This window comes from Saccoglossus kowalevskii, chromosome 11 (genome assembly GCF_978046115.1).
Source record: "Saccoglossus kowalevskii chromosome 11, keSacKowa6.1, whole genome shotgun sequence".
In the NCBI taxonomy this organism is placed as follows: domain Eukaryota; kingdom Metazoa; phylum Hemichordata; class Enteropneusta; family Harrimaniidae; genus Saccoglossus; species Saccoglossus kowalevskii.
Window position 1 is genome coordinate 29,296,021 of NC_140651.1, and position 24,774 is coordinate 29,320,794.

Sequence of the window (24,774 nt, forward strand, 5' to 3'; positions counted from 1 at the left end):
CAATCATAGACACTGTATTGAACTATGATAGGAGTGTTTTTATTGGCTACCGAACTCTAGCCAATCAAAAGATGTCTGTCAGTCTATCCATCCTATATCTAAAATTAAATGCTGTAAAATTTTACTTGCCATCTGTAATGAATAGTTGAGTCTGCAAAAATCAAATTAAAATACGACTTGTATCAAATAATAAAATTATATTACATTACATGCAATTAATAAAAATTGCTGTCAGTAATAATTAAGTTTTTTTTTCAGCTGGACGATGATGATGATGAAGATTCACCAGATATTAATATGAGGCGTATTCCTTGCACTATGCCAGTATTGTGTGGATGGTATAAAGACAAAACACAGGTAACCTTGGTTTCTATTAATAATATTGTGGTATTGTTATATTGTGTTAATAGAAAAAATTAAATATTTCTGTTAATTGTAGCTTCATGCAGGCTGAAAGTATTGTTGCCCCTTCAATCCCATAATCTTGTACACAAAACAATGTACTTGAAAACTTTAAAAATACAGCTTTTGTGGAACATTACCAAGATTTATTATATTTTCAGAAGTCCAGGTCTGTGATAAAATCACCTCGTAGGTCACCTGGAAAGTCACCGCACAAGTCACCTGGTAAATCACCCCGTATAGAATCTCAGATGCATTACTCTCGATACCCACCCATTGTCTTGGTATTGGAAGACTTTGAGAATTTCAAACCCCATGTGTTACAGGACTTACTTATTATATGCAAGTAAGTTGTTATATATTTATAATAAGATATTGTGCTGCAAAAAGGTTTGAACAAACGCCAGCACCGATTGTCTCGCACCGAATCTTTAACAGCTAAATAATTACCACTATAATAGGTTTTGTTTTTAAAAAGGTTTCAGAATTTAAGATTAAAGTGATGTTGATGCTAACTTTGTAAATACCTAAAACACTTCGATTGGAAATATTCTTCTCTTCGGATGGGGAATCTAATAGACACTTTTAGCCATGGTTAATTCTGTTGTAGACAGATTTCATTTTTGAAAAATTAATACTATGTTGACGTTGAAAAACTTGTATCTTGTTTCTTTTTTTGCTGTGACTGTAACTTTTATTTTATTTACAGTCAGTATTTGTCAGAGCTGCCGATAGTTTTGATATTTGGTATAGCAACAGCTGTCACAGCAGTACACAGATTATTGCCTCATGCTGTGTCTTCATTATTATGCATTGAGAAATTCCAAGCACAGCCAGCAACAGAGTATCTAGCACAAGTCATTGATAAGGTAAGAAAGTTGGTCACTATCTGGCACTAATCATTTATAAGGTGAAAGTCAGTCAGTACCTGGCACTAGTCATTTATAAAGTGAGAAAGTCAGTCAGTATCTGACACTAGTCATTTATAAAGTGAGAAAGTCAGTCAGTATCTGACACTAGTCATTTATAAGGTGAGAAAGTCAGTCAGTATTTGACCCTAATCATTTATAAGGTTAGAAAGTCAGTCAGTACCTGGCACTAGTCATTTATAAAGTGAGAAAGTCAGTCAGTATCTGACACTAGTCATTTATAAAGTGAGAAAGTCGGTCACTATCTGGCACTAGTCATTTATAAGGTGAGAAAGTCAGTCAGTATTTGACCCTAATCATTTATAAGGTAAGAAAGTCGGCCACTATCTGGCACTAGTCATTTATAAGGTGAGAAAGTCAGTCAGTATCTGACACTAGTCATTTATAAGGTGAGAAAGTCAGTCAGTACCTGGCACTAGTCATTTATAAGGTGAGAAAGTCGGCCAGTATCTGGCACTAGTCATTTATAAGGTGAGAAAGTCAGTCAGTACCTGGCACTAGTCATTTATAAGGTGAGAAAGTCATTCAGTATCTGACACTAGTCATTTATAAGGTGAGAAAGTCAGTCAGTATCTGACACTAGTCATTTATAGGGTGAGAAAGTCAGTTAGTATCTGACACTAGTCATTTATAAGGTGAGAAAGTCAGTTAGTATCTGACTCTAGTCATTTATAAGGTGAGAAAGTCAGTCAGTGTTTGACACTAGTCATTTATAAGGTAAGAAAGTCGGCCACTATCTGGCACTAGTCATTTATAAGGTAAGAAAGTCAGTCAGTATCTGACACTAGTCATTTATAAGGTAAGAAAGTCAGTCAGTATCTGACACTAGTCATTTATAAGGTGAGAAAGTCAGTCAGTACCTGGCACTAGTCATTTATAAGGTGAGAAAGTCAGCCAGTATCTGACACTAGTCATTTATAAGGTGAGAAAGTCATTCAGTATCTGACACTAGTCATTTATAAGGTGAGAAAGTCAGTCAGTATCTGACACTAGTCATTTATAAGGTGAGAAAGTCAGTCAGTATCTGACACTAGTCATTTATAAAGTGAGAAAGTCAGTCAGTATCTGACCCTAGTCATTTATAAGGTTAGAAAGTCAGCCAGTATCTGGCACTAGTCATTTATAAGGTGAGAAAGTCAGTCAGTATCTGACACTAGTCATTTATAAGGTGAGAAAGTCAGTCTGTATTTGACACTATTCATTTATAAGGTAAGAAAGTCGGCCACTATCTGGCACTAGTCATTTATAAGGTGAGAAAGTCAGTCAGTATCTGACACTAGTCATTTATAAGGTGAGAAAGTCAGTCAGTACCTGGCACTAGTCATTTATAAGGTGAGAAAGTCGGCCAGTATCTGGCACTAGTCATTTATAAGGTGAGAAAGTCAGTCAGTACCTGGCACTAGTCATTTATAAGGTGAGAAAGTCATTCAGTATCTGACACTAGTCATTTATAAGGTGAGAAAGTCAGTCAGTATCTGACACTAGTCATTTATAAGGTGAGAAAGTCAGTTAGTATCTGACACTAGTCATTTATAAGGTGAGAAAGTCAGTTAGTATCTGACTCTAGTCATTTATAAGGTGAGAAAGTCAGTCAGTGTTTGACACTAGTCATTTATAAGGTAAGAAAGTCGACCACTATCTGGCACTAGTCATTTATAAGGTAAGAAAGTCAGTCAGTATCTGACACTAGTCATTTATAAGGTAAGAAAGTCAGTCAGTATCTGACACTAGTCATTTATAAGGTGAGAAAGTCAGTCAGTACCTGGCACTAGTCATTTATAAGGTGAGAAAGTCAGTCAGTATCTGACACTAGTCATTTATAAGGTGAGAAAGTCATTCAGTATCTGACACTAGTCATTTATAAGGTGAGAAAGTCAGTCAGTATTTGACCCTAATCATTTATAAGGTTAGAAAGTCAGTCAGTACCTGGCACTAGTCATTTATAAAGTGAGAAAGTCAGTCAGTATCTGACACTAGTCATTTATAAAGTGAGAAAGTCAGTCAGTATCTGACACTAGTCATTTATAAGGTGAGAAAGTCAGTCAGTATTTGACCCTAATCATTTATAAGGTTAGAAAGTCAGTCAGTACCTGGCACTAGTCATTTATAAAGTGAGAAAGTCAGTCAGTATCTGACACTAGTCATTTATAAAGTGAGAAAGTCGGTCACTATCTGGCACTAGTCATTTATAAGGTAAGAAAGTCAGTCAGTATTTGACCCTAATCATTTATAAGGTAAGAAAGTCGGCCACTATCTGGCACTAGTCATTTATAAGGTGAGAAAGTCAGTCAGTATCTGACACTAGTCATTTATAAGGTGAGAAAGTCAGTCAGTACCTGGCACTAGTCATTTATAAGGTGAGAAAGTCATTCAGTATCTGACACTAGTCATTTATAAGGTGAGAAAGTCAGTCAGTATCTGACACTAGTCATTTATAGGGTGAGAAAGTCAGTTAGTATCTGACACTAGTCATTTATAAGGTGAGAAAGTCAGTTAGTATCTGACTCTAGTCATTTATAAGGTGAGAAAGTCAGTCAGTGTTTGACACTAGTCATTTATAAGGTAAGAAAGTCGGCCACTATCTGGCACTAGTCATTTATAAGGTAAGAAAGTCAGTCAGTATCTGACACTAGTCATTTATAAGGTAAGAAAGTCAGTCAGTATCTGACACTAGTCATTTATAAGGTGAGAAAGTCAGTCAGTACCTGGCACTAGTCATTTATAAGGTGAGAAAGTCAGTCAGTATCTGACACTAGTCATTTATAAGGTGAGAAAGTCATTCAGTATCTGACACTAGTCATTTATAAGGTGAGAAAGTCAGTCAGTATCTGACACTAGTCATTTATAAAGTGAGAAAGTCAGTCAGTATCTGACCCTAGTCATTTATAAGGTTAGAAAGTCAGCCAGTATCTGGCACTAGTCATTTATAAGGTGAGAAAGTCAGTCAGTATCTGACACTAGTCATTTATAAGGTGAGAAAGTCAGTCTGTATTTGACACTATTCATTTATAAGGTAAGAAAGTCGGCCACTATCTGGCACTAGTCATTTATAAGGTGAGAAAGTCAGTCAGTATCTGACACTAGTCATTTATAAGGTGAGAAAGTCAGTCAGTACCTGGCACTAGTCATTTATAAGGTGAGAAAGTCGGCCAGTATCTGGCACTAGTCATTTATAAGGTGAGAAAGTCAGTCAGTACCTGGCACTAGTCATTTATAAGGTGAGAAAGTCATTCAGTATCTGACACTAGTCATTTATAAGGTGAGAAAGTCAGTCAGTATCTGACACTAGTCATTTATAAGGTGGGAAAGTCAGTATCTGACACTAGTCATTTATAAGGTGAGAAAGTCAGTTAGTATCTGACTCTAGTCTTTTATAAGGTGAGAAAGTCAGTCAGTGTTTGACACTAGTCATTTATAAGGTAAGAAAGTCGGCCACTATCTGGCACTAGTCATTTATAAGGTAAGAAAGTCAGTCAGTATCTGACACTAGTCATTTATAAGGTAAGAAAGTCAGTCAGTATCTGACACTAGTCATTTATAAGGTGAGAAAGTCATTCAGTACCTGGCACTAGTCATTTATAAGGTGAGAAAGTCAGTCAGTATCTGACACTAGTCATTTATAAGGTGAGAAAGTCATTCAGTATCTGACACTAGTCATTTATAAGGTGAGAAAGTCAGTCAGTATCTGACACTAGTCATTCATAAGGTGAGAAAGTCAGTCAGTATCTGACACTAGTCATTTATAAAGTGAGAAAGTCAGTCAGTATCTGAAACTAGTCATTTATAAGGTGAGAAAGTCAGTTAGTATCTGACACTAATCATTTAAAAGGTGAGAAAGTCGGTCAGTATTTGACCCTAGTCATTTATAAGGTTAGAAAGTCAGTTAGTATTAATTCTATATGATATGATAATGTATAGCAACGTAATGTTCAAATACAAACAATGGTGTGATAAGGCAAATGTTAATCTATATTACTTTACAGATTCTGATTAGTAGTGAGCAGCCATTCAAATTAGAACACAAGGCATTTCAGTTTTTACTTGATATATTCCTGTATCATGATTTCTCAGTTGTCAGTTTTATCAGAGGATATCAAGTAAGTTTAAAACTATTGTCTTGTTCATAACTCAGTGATGTCATTAACCTTGTGTGTATGCTTTTTAATTATCCCACTCTATATAAGCTAGCCAAAATAGTTTGCAGTCAAATGTTTCTTGTGAATTGGATTAATTGATGAATCGTACACATAAGGCTATGACTACACAGGCTAAAGTTGGCAAAGTTTTCTGGATGATGTGTATTTGGCAAACATTCACTCCTGTACATGAGTGGTCACACTATTCACTCCTGTACATGAGTGGTCACACTATTCACTCCTGTACATGAGTGGTCACACTATTCACTCCTGTACATGAGTGGTCACACTATTCACTCCTGTACATGAGGTCACACTATTCACTCCTGTACATGAGACGTCACACTATTCACTCCTGTACATGAGAGGTCACACTATTCACTCCTGTACATGAGTAGTCACACTATTCACTCCTGTACATGAGTGGTCACACTATTCACTCCTGTACATGAGTAGTCACACTATTCACTCCTGTACATGAGTGGTCACACTATTCACTCCTGTACATGAGTAGTCACACTATTCACTCCTGTACATGAGACGTCACACTATTCACTCCTGTACATGAGAGGTCACACTATTCACTCCTGTACATGAGTAGTCACACTATTCACTCCTGTACATGAGTGGTCACACTATTCACTCCTGTACATGAGTGGTCACACTATTCACTCCTGTGTACATGAGTGGTCACACTATTCACTCCTGTACCCGAGAGGTCACACTATTCACTCCTGTACATGAGTGGTCACACTATTCACTCCTGTACATGAGTGGTCACACTATTCACTCCTGTACATGAGTGGTCACACTATTCATTCCTGTACATGAGTGGTCACACTATTCACTCCTGTACATGAGTGGTCACACTATTCACTCCTGTACATGAGTGGTCACACTATTCACTCCTGTACATGAGAGGTCACACTATTCACTCCTGTACATGAGTGGTCACACTATTCACTCCTGTACATGAGTGGTCACACTATTCACTCCTGTACATGAGTGGTCACACTATTCACTCCTGTACATGAGTGGTCACACTATTCACTCCTGTACATGAGTGGTCACACTATTCACTCCTGTACATGAGAGGTCACACTATTCACTCCTGTACATGAGAGGTCACACTATTCACTCCTGTACATGAGAGGTCACACTATTCACTCCTGTACATGAGAGGTCATACTATTCACTCCTGTACATGAGTGGTCACACTATTCACTCCTGTACATGAGTGGTCACACTATTCACTCCTGTACATGAGTGGTCACACTATTCACTCCTGTACATGAGTGGTCACACTATTCACTCCTGTACATGAGTAGTCACACTATTCACTCCTGTACATGAGTGGTCACACTATTCACTCCTGTACATGAGTGGTCACACTATTCACTCCTGTACATGAGTGGTCACACTATTCACTCCTGTACATGAGTGGTCACACTATTCACTCCTGTACATGAGTGGTCACACTATTCACTCCTGTACATGAGTAGTCACACTATTCACTCCTGTACATGAGTGGTCACACTATTCACTCCTGTACATGAGTGGTCACACTATTCACTCCTGTACATGAGTGGTCACACTATTCACTCCTGTACATGAGTGGTCACACTATTCACTCCTGTACATGAGTGGTCACACTATTCACTCCTGTACATGAGTGGTCACACTATTCACTCCTGTACATGAGTGGTCACACTATTCACTCCTGTACATGAGTGGTCACACTATTCACTCCTGTACATGAGAGGTCACACTATTCACTCCTGTACATGAGAGGTCACACTATTCACTCCTGTACATGAGTGGTCACACTATTCACTCCTGTACATGAGTAGTCACACTATTCACTCCTGTACATGAGTAGTCACACTATTCACTCCTGTACATGAGTGGTCACACTATTCACTCCTGTACATGAGTGGTCACACTATTCACTCCTGTACATGAGTGGTCACACTATTCACTCCTGTACATGAGTGGTCACACTATTCACTCCTGTACATGAGTGGTCACACTATTCACTCCTGTACATGAGTGGTCACACTATTCACTCCTGTACATGAGTGGTCACACTATTCACTCCTGTACATGAGTGGTCACACTATTCACTCCTGTACATGAGTGGTCACACTATTCACTCCTGTACATGAGAGGTCACACTATTCACTCCTGTACATGAGAGGTCACACTATTCACTCCTGTACATGAGTGGTCACACTATTCACTCCTGTACATGAGTGGTCACACTATTCACTCCTGTACATGAGTGGTCACACTATTCACTCCTGTACATGAGTGGTCACACTATTCACTCCTGTACATGAGTGGTCACACTATTCACTCCTGTACATGAGAGGTCACACTATTCACTCCTGTACATGAGAGGTCACACTATTCACTCCTGTACATGAGTGGTCACACTATTCACTCCTGTACATGAGTGGTCACACTATTCACTCCTGTACATGATTGGTCACACTATTCACTCCTGTACATGAGTGGTCACACTATTCACTCCTGTACATGAGTGGTCACACTATTCACTCCTGTACATGAGTGGTCACACTATTCACTCCTGTACATGAGTGGTCACACTATTCACTCCTGTACATGAGTGGTCACACTATTCACTCCTGTACATGAGAGGTCACACTATTCACTCCTGTACATGAAAGGTCACACTATTCACTCCTGTACACGAGTGGTCACACTATTCACTCCTGTACATGAGTGGTCACATTATTCACTCCTGTACATGAGAGGTCACACTATTCACTCCTGTACATGAGAGGTCACACTATTCGCTCCTGTACATGAGAGGTCACACTATTCGCTCCTGTACATGAGTAGTCACACTATTCACTCCTGTACATGAGAGGTCACACTATTCACTCCTGTACATGAGAGGTCACACTATTCACTCCTGTACATGAGAGGTCACACTATTCACTCCTGTACATGAGTGGTCACACTATTCACTCCTGTACATGAGTGGTCACATTATTCACTCCTGTACATGAGAGGTCACACTATTCACTCCTGTACATGAGAGGTCACACTATTCACTCCTGTACATGAGAGGTCACACTATTCACTCCTGTACATGAGAGGTCACACTATTCACTCCTGTACATGAGAGGTCACACTATTCACTCCTGTACATGAGAGGTCACACTATTCACTCCTGTACATGAGTGGTCACACTATTCACTCCTGTACATGAGTGGTCACACTATTCACTCCTGTGCATGAGTGGTCACACTATTCACTCCTGTGCATGAGGTCACACTATTCACTCCTGTACATGAGAGGTCACACTATTCACTCCTGTACATGAGTGGTCACACTATTCACTCCTGTACATGAGTGGTCACACTATTCACTCCTGTACATGAGTGGTCACACTATTCACTCCTGTACATGAGTGGTCACACTATTCACTCCTGTACATGAGTGGTCACACTATTCACTCCTGTACATGAGTGGTCACACTATTCACTCCTGTACATGAGTGGTCACACTATTTACTCCTGTACATGAGTAGTCACACTATTTACTCCTGTACATGAGTAGTCACACTATTCACTCCTGTACATGAGAGGTCACACTATTCACTCCTGTACATGAGTGGTCACACTATTCACTCCTGTACATGAGTGGTCACACTATTCACTCCTGTACATGAGTGGTCACACTATTCACTCCTGTACATGAGTGGTCACACTATTCTCTCCTGTACATGAGTGGTCACACTATTCACTCCTGTACATGAGTAGTCACACTATTCACTCCTGTACATGAGTGGTCACACTATTCACTCCTGTACATGAGAGGTCACACTATTCACTCCTGTACATGAGTGGTCACACTATTCACTCCTGTACATGAGAGGTCACACTATTCACTCCTGTACATGAGTGGTCACACTATTCACTCATGTACATGAGTGGTCACACTATTCACTCCTGTACATGAGTGGTCACACTATTCACTCCTGTACATGAGTGGTCACACTATTCACTCCTGTACATGAGTGGTCACACTATTCACTCCTGTACATGAGTGGTCACACTATTCACTCCTGTACATGAGTGGTCACACTATTCACTCCTGTACATGAGTGGTCACACTATTCACTCCTGTACATGAGTGGTCACACTATTCACTCCTGTACATGAGTGGTCACACTATTCACTCCTGTACATGAGTGGTCACACTATTCACTTCTGTACATGAGTGGCCACACTATTCACTCCTGTACATGAGTGGTCACACTATTCACTCCTGTACATGAGTGGTCACACTATTCACTCCTGTACATGAGTGGTCACACTATTCACTCCTGTACATGAGTGGTCACACTATTCACTCCTGTACATGAGTGGTCACACTATTCACTCCTGTACATGAGAGGTCACACTATTCACTCCTGTACATGAGAGGTCACACTATTCACTCCTGTACATGAGTGGTCACACTATTCACTCCTGTACATGAGTGGTCACACTATTCACTCCTGTACACGAGTGGTCACACTATTCACTCCTGTACACGAGTGGTCACACTATTCACTCCTGTACATGAGTGGTCACACTATTCACTCCTGTACATGAGTGGTCACACTATTCACTCCTGTACATGAGAGGTCACACTATTCACTCCTGTACATGAGTGGTCACACTATTCACTCCTGTACATGAGAGGTCACACTATTCACTCCTGTACATGAGTGGTCACACTATTCACTCCTGTACATGAGTGGTCACACTATTCACTCCTGTACATGAGTGGTCACACTATTCACTCCTGTACATGAGAGGTCACACTATTCACTCCTGTACATGAGTGGTCACACTATTCACTCCTGTACATGAGTGGTCACACTATTCACTCCTGTACATGAGTGGTCACACTATTCACTCCTGTACATGAGTAGTCACACTATTCACTCCTGTACATGAGTAGTCACACTATTCACTCCTGTACATGAGTAGTCACACTATTCACTCCTGTACATGAGTAGTCACACTATTCACTCCTGTACATGAGTAGTCACACTATTCACTCCTGTACATGAATGGTCACACTATTCACTCCTGTACACGAGTGGTCACACTATTCACTCCTGTACACGAGTGGTCACACTATTCACTCCTGTACACGAGTGGTCACACTATTCACTCCTGTACACGAGAGGTCACACTATTCACTCCTGTACATGAGTGGTCACACTATTCACTCCTGTACATGAGTGGTCACACTATTCACTCCTGTACATGAGTGGTCACACTATTCACTCCTGTACATGAGAGGTCACACTATTCACTCCTGTACATGAGTGGTTACACTATTCACTCCTGTACATGAGTGGTCATACTATTCACTCCTGTACATGAGTGGTCACACTATTCACTCCTGTACATGAGTGGTCACACTATTCACTCCTGTACATGAGTGGTCACACTATTCACTCCTGTACATGAGTAGTCACACTATTCACTCCTGTACATGAGTAGTCACACTATTTGTGATTATGGTTCAGGGGAAGTATTTCCATTGCAGTGTACAGGAACATTACAAGTATATGATATATGTAGATACAAAGTAACACATCAGTATTATTCTGACAACTACATTGGATTGTTACCTGCTATAAAGTAGCAATGTCTGTAATTGAAACGTGATGCAATCCTAGAGGTTTTGTTAACTGCAATGGAACAAATACCTCAACTTATGAAATTCATATATTTAACTGTGTACTCTGTGTTATTTTAACATTTACTACATTCACTACTAACACAGAAAGCATACTGTAAAATACTTTATTTTCACTATTTTATTTTCACTGAATCATTCCTTCAATGAATATACCCTTTTTTCTATATTTTACATTCAACTCATCAAAAATCAGTGAAAATAAATTCCATACAAAATACCCAAAACATTCTTTTTAGAAAAAATTAATTGCAGCTAAATAACGTATTTTACAGTAGTCTAAGCCATATTCCCATTGTTTATTAATATCTGTCTACCTGTCTACTTCTACTATCAAATTTCTGTAGGATATATATATAATGTATACAGCTAACTGTGTAATGTTTACTCTATTTATGGTCTACTAATTGGTTTTGGTGAATTTCAAGAGTAATTTTACCAGAGTCAAGTGGACCTATATTAATGGAAGTTATATCTTGGTCACTGTTAATTCTAGTTCTATTATCAGTGTTTTCCTGCTTCCTACAATTGAGTCTTTTCTATCCCAGCTGTTGTAAAATTTTATTTAGTTCACATGTATTTCATAATACTTATTTATTTACATAAATCTGAATAAATACACTTAACATAGTTGTTTTATTATATTTAAATATAGCAGTGCACATACACCAAAATTTACATATAATGTGTACTACCGGTAAATGATTAAAATAGGACTTTGACAATATTAGTAGTGCCATATACCGGTACAATGAACATGACAACTAGAGTAAATACGTTATACCAGTATATGTATGGTGAAGTCAAAAAGTAAATACAGCAAAACTTTACGAAGGCATCAAAGACCATTGCTTTGATGCTCTATAGATTTGCTTTGGTGCTCTATGATTTGATATATTTGTTTAAACATTAAAAACTTGAATATTTACAGAAAGCATAAACTTTAAAGTAAACATTGTACCAGATTAATAATATTGGTTTTGAACAAGGCTATAACTGCGATGTGGAAGATGCACAGGCAACTCTTGACCAAAGAGTTTGCAGTTTGTGAGAATTGTGCTGCTGTGAAGTAATTTTGTGGTGCAAATCAAAATAATTGATAATTCAAAAGTACAATTTGACAGATGTGAGCGATTCTGATGAGTTTTGTTTGTCTGGCCTAAAAAATATTTTTTCCAAGACGCAAGAAATGAAGACATGAATGTGTGTTTGGATTTCACAGGATATAGACTTGACTTGTACATGTGATAACAGCATTATATTTTTGTTTGTTAGTTTGCCATGATGGATCATTTCTTCAATAACACTACCAGTCTACTTTGCTGTCCTCCCAGTGAAGTATCTAGCAAAATTAAAGACCTTAAAAGCACTACATTGGACGAGTTTAGAAACTTGGATTCATTCAGAAGGTAATATATCCCATCATGCATTGCATGTAGGATCAATTTATCACAACCTAATCTAAACAAATAAGCTGCTACATTGTTGAATTTCTAGTACAACAAAAATACATATTGTATGTCAATTTCCTTCGGTATCATTACAAAATTTATAGTCGACTACTGCCAAAAAATAGAAATGAATAAACTTGGTCTAAGCAGAACATGTATGATTACATATGCAGAGTGTTAGATATGGGTAGACCAGTCTGACATGAATTGATGTGTAGTTATGGCATATCTATGTACAGCACATGTAAGGATTTTTTTAAACAAAGGAACAGGGGCGCAGCACCCTCATGCCCATGGCCATGCGCCCCCTTACTATGGGGAGCAGATCCTCTGGCAAACATAAAATTCTGATTGACCAGGGATCACATGTGGCCACAGTCTTCAACTGTGACCTGTCTTATAGTAATTTCGACCCCAAGGAAGCCATACAATGCTCCATTTTAACTTATAAATATCAAAAACTCCACACCCTGGTAGGAAGAACTCTATCTCCCTTACTTGGTGGCGCTGCTGAATTGCAGTGCTCCCTCTTGCATTTTTTTTCTAGAAAAACCCCTGGCATGTATGGAGTTTATCCAAATCAGGTGAATGCCATTGAATTCTTCAACATGACTGCATGGGCTTATGACAATAATACTTGCACATGTTAAGTCACTGTATGTGCATTCCTTGTACCTTCTCACATTTTCTCACATCAGCTTAATTTATCACTGATTACATTATTACACCATGCTCAGATATGTGGAGGAACAGAATCCTGAAGAACAGAAGTCTTTGTTATTAGATGAGAAACATTTCAGAGTGAGTAACTATGTGTTTAATTAATAATATTTGATGCTCTATTAGAAACACATCTTTAATAGAAGCACATATACATAATTATGTACATTTATTGTATACTAAATCATTATATTATGACTTTATATCATAAATACATCTATCATTTATGGAAGTGTATGTGCTGATAAATAAAGCAAATACAGTTTCTACAATTCAGATACTATGAAATTGTTTCTTGTATCCAAGCTTTCAGAAGATGTATAATTACTGCAGTTATTTGTTGTATAACTGACAGACCTTGTTTTTATAATCATAACTATAATATTTTTCTAATATTAATCGAAGAAACTAGAAAAGAGACATGCCACTCGGTCTCTTCTTTGATGTAGCAGCTGTTGGGATCTGTTTTAATCAATCTTTAATTCAATCATGGTAGATTAAATCTTATCTCGAATTGTTTGCAAATTAAGCCCCACTCTTGACGAATTGCGTGTCTTTGCTGTGTGCTCTGTTATTATGTAAATCAGTGGTACAGCTTGTTTTCAATATGGCTTCCTCACATGTTATTGAATGTCCACAAAGTTACGACAGCAAATTTGCAGATGTTTTCAAAAATTTGGAACATATTTCTGACGATGATTGGACAAGTGAAGAAGAATCACAATTTTTGCTCGTTGTATTTTAAATAAAAAATTCGGTAGAATTCATGAGTAAAATCAACAGAAACGTTAATTAAAAAGAAAATTTGGTTCTACCCCACAAAAACATAAAATAAAATAAAATTTTAAAATAAAAAATATGATATCAGGAAATTTTATGATCTATAGAAACGTAAAAATGTTTATTAATTAGGAGTTTGTTAAAGGAAAAATTTGGCTGAAAAAAAGGTACCCACAAAAACATAGACAAAGTCGATCGATGGTCTGCTATCTTGTTTACGCTTTCTAATTCGTTGGAGAAATTAGGAATCACACTTTTTGCAAGTAGAATTTAAAATTATGATATCAGCAAATTTTATGAACTATATACAAACGGAAAGTTTAAAAAGTTTGTTTTTTAAAATTTGGCTGAAAAAGGGTCCCACAAAAAACATAGACAAAACCGATTGCTGCCTTGGCCACTCATTTATTCATGGCGTAGATGCAGGAAGCCAAACATAATGGTAGCTTCCCTCAAGAGACGTTGCATGAAACTTCCATTACTTTCTTTTCATGTTTGCAGCAGTTGCATGTCCCTTCTTTTCTAATGTCTTTGATTAATTAAGGTATAAGTGTAATGTGTTTACGTTTTAGAAAAGTAATTACACTTGTAGTACTTGTACATTTACTCAGACAATTTGTGAACAAAGCTGGGAAATTGAAAAGTTATTTCCATTAATGTTTTTTCAGAAATTTCTTAAAAGAAGTATAAAACAGATTTGGAAATATCATGACTATTTCTTTCCCACCATGCATTGCTTGCATTTATTGACCTTTGACCTGCCAGGTCATCCACTGGGGAGACGAATAAGAGAGCTGTATTCTCTCTGTCTGCAAGGTGACATTGTTCAAAGTGAAAGTTATCAAGATGCTAAAAGTTTGTTGAAGTAAGTTTGTTTTTTACAGATTTTGAAATATAATTTTATGTGTCCATAACAATAGATGTACATGTATTGCTCAATGGCTATTCTTCTTCATTTGTTGAGTTTTGAGTGAAAATGTTTCTATATTTTTCCAGACTAATGGCAAGAGAAGAATTGGTTTCTTTATTAAATAAATGTAATGATTCTTTATCTGAGTATGAAGACAATGACCTTGAAATAATTTGTTTAGAATTACAGACCTTCATTTCGCAGTTCAACAGCTTAGTTGGTAAGTTGAGTTGGTTCATACCATATATGGGAATAACAGTAAATTTACTGGAGGTTCGTACCATATATGGGAATAAATGTAAATTACCTGGAGGTTCGTACCATATATGGGAATAGATGTAAATTACCTGGAGGTTCATACCATATATGGCAACACAAGTAAATTTACTGGAGGTTCATACCATATATGGGAATAAATGTAAATTACCTGGAGGTTCATACCATATATGGCAACAAAAGTAAATTTACTGGAAGTTCATACCATTAATGGGCATAAATATAAATTCTTATTAGCTTGTGATTTAAAGTAGTTTTATATTTATTTGTAGATTGCAATGAACCTGACCAGGTGAATCAACAAGAAGATGCACAGAAGAGTAATGAAGTACCAAACAAACCTACTGGACTATATGATCTCAAGAAACACCTACAAGAGTCAGCAAAGAAAAAGAAAATACCAACAAAATTTGAATCTTTACGAAATCAGGTGTTGGAATATCTGGAAAAAAATCTCTTCAGGTTTGTATCAATATTAGTTGCCATAAACCCTATCTTTGGGGATTTGTTACTGGATGTGTTGAAGGGCGTGGCCATCACGCCACATCATGTTCGATATGGAACTTATAGCCACATAAACAACATGTGTAAAATACATTGTTCGTTTACATAAATTCAAATATGCACTGCACGTTGTACATAATGGTTTGATTATGCGTATTAAAGCAGGGGAGTCGTCACCTGCGCATGCGTCAGATGGCTATAGCATGTCGTTGTTTACAAACAAGCTTCCATCCATGAGCGTTTTTGTTATTGTCACTTGGTACTCAATTCCCACACGTGCGTAGGTGACGTCATTCCTCTCTACAACTACAACACAAGAACTTTCACAAAATACTTTCTTCAGGATTGATAAGTCGTGGTTTTCAACAAAAGCAAATCACTATTCAAATGCACCACATCACGTAACAAAATGTGAAGAAATGTTGTTTAAGTTTCACTGAATTTTCACCCCTTTCTTCAGCAAATGCAAAGTTACTAAATGATATCTATAAATATGTATCTATAAATTCAATATCTAGGATACAGTGTATAAAAATTATAACCTTTTGTTTCAAACACTGTAATTCTTCATTTATTTTTGTTAGCTCTATCAATCTAAAACTTGTTTTTCAGTAAATATCTACACAGTGCCTGTAGCTTGATATTTCATGAGATATTTTACAGCGACTGTGTGTCTGTGTTAAGACGACATCTGAATGCATCACCAAGGGCCGCCATACAAATGGCGCTCACCAACCCACACCATTATTTACAGGTAAATCATAAGGAATTGTAACTTTCTAACACTTAGCATATTTTTAGGACTCAGTAGCCAGTATAACCACTTTGCATCAAATCAAGAGTTGTAAACGTAAATAAACTGTTCACATAGGAATATAGGATTTGAGGAGGGGTTAGAAAGGAAGACAAATATATTTAAAATTTCATTAAAGTATTTCCAAATCCATGTGTTATATACAACCAAGTGTTGTATATAAACAGAATCAACAGTGTAGCATACAACACAGTCCTGGAACATGCACCGGGACGCACAAACACACATGTTTACATGCATTATTGACATATGTGCATATTATATTAACTAATGTGCATAATAATTAGCTAATTTTCAGCTGTGCATCTGAGATGTCAAGCACCATTCAACAGATCAAATGAAAGTTGATTGATTATATCTGTGTCCTGGGATAATCCTCGAACCAGATTAGTTCTTGGGGAAAAATCAGAGAATAATAATTTTCTAATTTGCATAATTATGAGTTAAGTGTTATCTTAAGTATAATTCAAAAATATCAACAAACTTAGTGTTAAGGTGGTGTGAAATTGGCAAACCTCATGCAAGGTGAGCTGGTCGCAAAGGTATCCTTGTTTATTATCATAATGAAGGCATAAAATCAATTAATCAGTGTTTGAAATTACTGACCACCCACCCAAGTCAGTTTTCCAGTCCAAGTGGTAAAAATTAAAACTGCTGCTACTGGTCCAGTAACAGTTTTCATTGTCTGCTTTATACAAATACCTGGTATTATGCCATTCTCCTCTGATGGCTGGTGAAAAAATTGTGAAACAAAAAAAACACATTTCAAATAGGAATTATAAAGTATTTTTGTAAATCAGCAGAATGTTGAGTGTTTGTTGTGCTTACTTGAAATGGCAACATAGGTGATTTATAAAAAAAAAATCTTTTATGAAGGGCTGGTATTTGCTAGCAGGGCTGGTAAAAATCACCTGCCCTCGAGTCCGGTAGAGAGAAACTTCAAACACTGCAGTAATATTCATAGTCACATATATTAAATTGTTGGTAATGGAGTGACAAACAATGATTATCAAACTTTCTTTTATTATTGTCATGGGAGTCAATATATAGAGGGAATAACTAATGTTTTAAAAGTAAAATGATAAGTTGTTACAGTTGATTTCATTCGTTTTTCAGTGTGACTGTTGTGAAACTGAGCCTGGTAATATACCAAATAATGCACCTGATTTGTGTATAGTATACAGATTACATTTGGAATGTGGCAGGCTTATTAACTTGTATGACTGGTTACAGGTAAGTTTGTCATTGAATTCATTAAATGACTGGTTTTAGGCAAGCTTACCACTGAATTCATTATTAAAATGGCTGGTTACAGGTAAGCTTACAACTGAATTCATTGAATGACTCGTTACTGGCAAGTTTGTCATTTAATTTATCAAATGACTGGTTACAGGCAAGCTTAATTATCATTGAATTAAGTAAATGATGACAGGTATGCTTAATTATTGAATTTATTAAAGGACTGGTTTAGGTGAGCTTGTCATTGAATTCATTAAATGGCTGGTGCAGGAATATTTTCACTAAAATTTCATATGTGTGATTCTAATTCATCTGTGTCCATAATGTTACAATATCTCATTAAAAAAACTCTTAACAGCTGCGTCTGCAATTTATTTCTAACACAAGTCATTATTTCTGGTATATCCCTCATTGACTACATACATGTCTTAATCAATATTTGTAAAAGTAAAGGTTTATTTTTTGACTTTGCTAAATACCAGTGACCCACACAAAAAATATTTCGGGTGCATGTTTTTATGGTAGGACGGAAATAAGAAACTGAGAATTTTGTTTCACTGGTTATAACATTAAAAAAATAATTTGGTACTAATATAAGCAAAAATGTATATAAAAATTAGAGTTTCTTTATAAAGGTGCTTTCAGTCTTGTAACTTTTCAGGCAGATTTTCACTATACCAGATTGAGTTATGTATCAAGTGTTTTATTATATATTGTAACAATGTCTTTAAATGGATACATAATGTCATAAACACATTGATTTGTTTCAGGCCTACATCACTATTGTTGATGATAATGAAGACAGCGCTGCAGAGGATGAGAATGAGGAATCTAAGAAAGTAGATAAACCACCAGATCCAGTCTTACAGTATCCTTATTTGTACTCATTACTTTATTCATAACTGTCATACATAAACCATTATAAAAATGAAATATATAAACCACCAGATCCAGTCTTACAGTATCCTTATTTGTACTCATTACTTTATTCATAACTGTCATACATAAACCATTATAAAAATGAAATATATAATCCACCAGATCCAGTCTTACAGTATCCTTATTTGTACTCATTACTTTATTCATAACTGTCATACATAAACGATTATAAAAATGAAATATATAAACCACCAGATCCAGTCTTACAGTATCCTTATTTGTACTCATTACTTTATTCATAACTGTCATACATAAACCATTATAAAAATGAAATATATAAACCACCAGATCCAGTCTTACAGTATCCTTATTTGTACTCATTACTTTATTCATAACTGTCATACATAAACCATTATAAAAATGAAATATATAATCCAATTCAAGAATCAAAGAAAGCTTAGAAAGAACTCCCATGTGCTGAGAGTATTGGAGACACATTAAATATAATTCAAAATTACTTAGCTGAAAACTAATTATGCAAATCAGAAAATTAATATGACCAGATTTGAGTGTAAAACTAATGAGGTCTGCGCAATGTAACAGAACCAAAAAATTATGAATTATTATGCTTATTAGGGAATTAATATGAACAGATTTTTACCCCAAACTAATTAGGTTTGTACATTGTCCTAGAGCATCTTTGTACTAAGTTTCATTGAAATGGAATAATTAACACCGCGAAAACTCCAAAATTTCGACCCCTCTAAAAATTTGACCGCCTATTTATTTGCCGGGTTTCGGTGTTTTATTTACCTCCAAATTTTCGACTCCACTAAAAATTGCCGACTCGTTCTTATTCGAAAATTGCGACCAGTTTTAGTTTTCCCCCAAACGAAAAAAAAACCGATGTGAGCGTTCAAACGGGACCTTCCTCAAAGGCATGAATCCGGGTTTCTGATTGACTGAGAGATTTTTATTTTATTGGTAACGAAAATATATTCTAAATAAACGAAGTTTCAAATAAAAACGAACACAAAAATCTCGGCATGCTGCGTTTCTGAATTGTTGATTATTACTGTACTCAGTAGTGATTATAATAATGTACACAAAATAAATTTGTTGAATGGTTATGAAATACAAATAAAAGTCAACTTAGTTTCATCGTAAGCGAATGATTCCGGTCTCGTATAAACGTTTGATGCTGTAGGATATCCGCCATGTTCTCTTAGGTCAAATAGGTCAAATCGCCAATTAACCAATCAAAAAGCTTAACAAAACAATTTCAGTCCAATATTGGTGTTAAACAGGGATGTAATCTTAGTCCAACTCTCTTCAATCTTTTTTTAAATGACCTGCCCACTATTTTCAATCCTAATACCTGTGATCCTCCTTATTTAGAAAACTCGCATGTCAGCTGTCTACTCTATGCCGATGATATTGTGATACTTTCTAAAACTAAACAGGGATTACAGACATGTCTTGATAGTTTGGCATTGTATGCTAAAACGTGGAAGCTCTCTGTCAACACTGACAAAACCAAAATTTTAATTTTCAATAAATCAAACAGACGTTTGAATAATGATACATTTTTTCTTGGAGGTATCGAACTTGATACAGTTAAATCTTATAACTATCTGGGACTAGTCATTAGTGCCAATGGTAAATTTAAGGATGGCCTAAAAAACCTTAAACGTAAGGCTCAAAAAGCTCTGTTTTCAATGAAAGCAAAGCTTGGCTCAATACAAAACATAAGTATAAAAGTTTCAATTTCCCTTTTTGACAAACTCATCAGACCTATCCTCATTTATGGTTGTGATGTTTGGGGTGATGAGTTCTCCACTAAATCACCTATTGAAGACGTTCAATTAAGTTATTGTCGGTATCTACTGGGGGTGTCACAACACACACCAATTATGGCCATGTATAGCGAGTTAGGCAGATACCCCCTAGACGTATTTATAAAAAAAAAATAATTAAATATTACAGTCGGGCCATGAATTCTAATAATGCGTTACTCAAGGAAGCTTTTGTGGTTAACCAAAGCATTAAAAGTAAATGGTATCTAGAAGTGACATCATTATTAAACAATATCCAACTATATCATTCAGTTAACAACGGTGATAAACTAACCTCGGCACAAATGAAACAAATTGATTTAGGCATCAAGGATTTATTTCTAACAAGATGGAAAGGTGAGGTCTATAATGATAACCGCACCAAAGCAAATGAGAAAAACAAACTTAAGAACATATCGGCTAATCAAATCAGATTTAAAACTTGAGCCATATTTAGTCAAGCTAAAAAACTTTGAACTGCGTAGTGTGCTTACCAAATTCCGTCTTAGTGACCATAGTCTCAAAATTGAAATGGGTCGTCATAAAAAAATCCCACTAAACAACAGGGTTTGTGACATGTGTAACAAAGGTCTAATTGAGGATGAAATGCATTTTCTGCTGGAATGCAACAAATATAATGAGTTGCGTGCCAAACTGTTCAATAAAGCTAAGGATATGATCCCAGCATTTGAAAATAAACCTGCAGAGAAAAAATTCATGGAATTGTTACAGAATGAAAACATTATTATACCAGTAGCACAGTTCATAAGTAAAAGCTTTGAAGTCAGGAAGCAGGGTCTTACTTGACATCTTAATGCCTGCTGTCAATTTTGTAATTTTATATTAGATTGTATTTTAGAGATTTTGTTTTATTTAGTAATTTAGTGATTGTATTTGTTATTTGTTTTTTAGTATATTGTGTTTTTGTTTTGTTTTTTATATATATATATTTCTCCTTGTACTTTGTGACCATTTTCTTTCCCTCCGGGGATTGTGTAAGAGTCAATAAGTAAATAAATAAATAAATAAATAAATAAATAAATAAAAAAGCTGGATGATGCGAAAACGGCATGATTTTTTTTAAATAAAAAAATTAGTTGTTTTTAAAAAATAAACTGGTCATCTGAAGAATAATTTAACATTGTTCACAGTGATAACAGCTCATTCTCGAAAGGAAGCTTACCCGCTCACGCTAGTCACGATAAAAATCATACACGTGTACTCTTGAATAGACAGACGTCAATGACTACGGTAAAACTTAGACTCTATTTTAGCCGGCAGGATTGATTGAAATGTCCGAAAAATGACGCCAAAATACACCTTAAAAGTCCCATTTTATTTTCTTGAATCCCATTATATTTTTTAATCCAAGGGCGAATTTACGGCAGAATTTGGTCCCTCAAATCACCGGTACGGTGCTCAAATAAGGGACACGTGAGCTTTGATTCTAACCGGATACATTGCACTGGGTCGGGGAGATCGTTTGCTAAACTTCCATGTATCTTTTGTCCAATGGGTACCTGTACTTCGAACATTCACAAGTTTTCCTAGGTAGTGCGAGACAGCTTTGTCTTTTGACCTATTAGTTTTGTGCTGACCTCTTCTCCGCGTCTTGATGTTTTGTTTTGCTTGTCATAATACTCACTGATTGATGACTTTGTTTAGATTTTGAGTTACAACTCGGCCACGACCTTTGCTTTTACCGTGAAACATGAGGAAGTTTACGTCAATTGACGGACATTGCATTTTTTAAAAACTAATGAAGCACACTGTCTATCATCCCCATTTTTTTTTGCTGATTTCTATTCTGAAAAATTCGACCGTCCGAAAATGCACCTTAATTTTGACTCTAAAAACACGTCACATTTCTAACACAAATTATTTAAAACCAGTCGAAATTTTGGAGTTTTTACGGTACTTTAGATATCAGTGTGAAAGATTAAAATTGGTTAATTATGCAAATTAGGTAATTAATATGTACAGATTTTAACCCACAATTATTCAGGTCTGTCTATTGTCCTACAGCATCCATGTACATTCATTGATATGTGATGTATAGTACCTGAGATATCAGTGTGAAAGTTGGTTAATTATGCAAATTAGGTGATTAATATGCACAAATATTTACCGGAAACTAATTGGGTCTGCATAATTCTCGATTCATTGAAATATGATGATTAGTACTTTAGATATCAGTAGAAAAGCTGAAAATTAATTATGCAAATTAGGTAATTAATATGCACAATTATTTACCCTAAAACTAATCAGGTCTCTGCATAGTCCTAAAGGATCTATGTACCAAGTTTCATTGAAATGCGATGATTAGTACTTGAGATACCCGTGGAAAAGCTGAAAATTAACTAATTATGCAAATTAGGTGATTAATATGCACAAATATTTATCGAAAACAATCAATCTCTGCATAGTCCTTGAGTATGTAAGTACCAAGTTTCATTGAAATGTAATGCTAACTACTTATATCAAATGCTGAAAATTAATTAATTATGCAAATTAGGTAATTAATATGTACTGATATTACCATAAAAACTATCAGGTCTGTGCAGTGTCGTATGACATCTATGTACCAAGTTTCATTGAAATGTGATGATTAGTACTTGAGATATCAGTGGAAAAACCGAAAATTGACTAATCATTATGCAAATTAGGTAATTAGTATCCACGGATTATTACCAAAAACTAATCAAAACCTAGCATTAGTTCAGAGCATCTATGTACCAAGTTTCATCAAATCCAATGAGTGGTTGTTTAGATATCAGTGGAACAGTCATGGAACCACTAAAAAATAGCTAATTATCATGCAAATTAGGTAATTAATATGCACGGATTTTTACCAAAAATTAATCAAATCTGCGCATATGTTCAGAGCATCTATGTACCAAGTTTCATCAAAATCCAATGAGTGGTTCTTTAGATATCAGTGGAACAGTCATAGAACAGCTAAAAATTAGCTAATTATCATGCAAATTAGGTAATTAACGAGCATGGATTTTTACCAAAACCTAATCAAATCTGCGCATTGGCCCAGAGCATCTATGCACCAAGTTTCATCAAAAACCAATGTATGGTTCTTGAGATAGCAGTGGAACAGTCGGACACACATACACACATACACACATACAGACACACTAACTGCAAAGACTCCCATTTTGTGCTTCGCACATGGGAGTCAAAAATGAATTGTTTCAAATCACTTGAAATCATAAGCTAATATGTATTCATAGCTTTGACAGCATAGTTGTTTCCGCCAAAATCTTGGTCCAACATTTTGCATTTCAGTAATTTTCCATAATATTTTTGATTATTTTGGACCAGGTGGACAAAATATTGTATTAGCTACAGGGTTTGATTAAAACTTGAAAAAAAATCTGTGAAAAAAATGCAACATTTTATTTTTTGAATAAGGCCGAATATTGACTGGCACACAGTTTTAAAGCAGCATGACATGATACGATACAACACGACACTGTCAACACTTCACATTCCAGTCTATTGTGCTCTAGTTGATTCATACAATTCAAAACATAAACTCTTCTCACAATCATAACTTTACTATATTGTCATTGCAGAAAACCTTTAACTAAACCATAATTCTGATTATTTGAATATACTAGATTACTAAATATGCAATTGGCTAGAACTCTTACCCTGGCCATTGTTGATATGTATACATTCATTGTGTGAACGTCTTCGCTGTGCTCATATAAAAATATCTGATGACATTGTTGCATCAGTACCCATTGTATTGTCGTTTTTCCTTAATTCTGTTTTCAGGGCACGATTCATCAGAGCTGTCTCAGAACTACAGTTCTTGAGTTTTATCAAACCAACAAAAAAGAAAACAGACCATGTTGCAAGATTAACATGGGGTGGGTGCTGATTGTCAAAGGCCAAACACTTTATTGATTTAATTATCATAACATTGTACACTTGTTGTTTTTCTACTCCCATGTTGTGTGATGAAATCGTTGCTATGGCGACACTTGCACTGTATGCACTGCCATATTTGAATAATAAAACTATTTTTGTACCTGAATGCATTACTGTTTATGTGGCTGTAAAACAAGTGACCTGACAATATCTCCGCTGTCCTACAAGAGCATTGTGGTCGCCAAGCAAGCAATGTACACCCAAACACCCAGACGAAACTT

At 36.0% G+C, this 24,774-nt stretch overlaps 1 protein-coding gene across 2 annotated transcripts in view; it reads left to right on the forward strand.

Moving 5' to 3' along the window:
• The window catches only part of LOC102808322 (origin recognition complex subunit 3-like), a 30,776-nt gene extending 6,117 nt beyond the window's left edge, over positions 1-24,659 (forward strand). The window contains exons 6-18 of one of the 2 annotated variants that reach the window (XR_014930866.1): positions 259-357; positions 564-748; positions 1,112-1,271; positions 5,315-5,428; positions 12,473-12,606; positions 13,386-13,449; positions 14,817-15,013; positions 15,145-15,278; positions 15,607-15,796; positions 16,451-16,592; positions 17,769-17,885; positions 18,662-19,131; positions 24,398-24,659. Coding sequence is in view for 1 of the 2 variants with exons in the window: in XM_085505105.1 (XP_085361231.1) it covers positions 259-357; positions 564-748; positions 1,112-1,271; positions 5,315-5,428; positions 12,473-12,606; positions 13,386-13,449; positions 14,817-15,013; positions 15,145-15,278; positions 15,607-15,796; positions 16,451-16,592; positions 17,769-17,885; positions 18,662-18,759; positions 24,398-24,503 (1,740 nt within the window). In the remaining variant the exon portion in view is untranslated. The remainder of the gene's footprint in view (positions 1-258; positions 358-563; positions 749-1,111; positions 1,272-5,314; positions 5,429-12,472; positions 12,607-13,385; positions 13,450-14,816; positions 15,014-15,144; positions 15,279-15,606; positions 15,797-16,450; positions 16,593-17,768; positions 17,886-18,661; positions 19,132-24,397) is intronic. The other variant, XM_085505105.1, reaches the window with a different exon arrangement.
• The last annotated feature ends 115 nt before the right edge of the window (positions 24,660-24,774 follow it).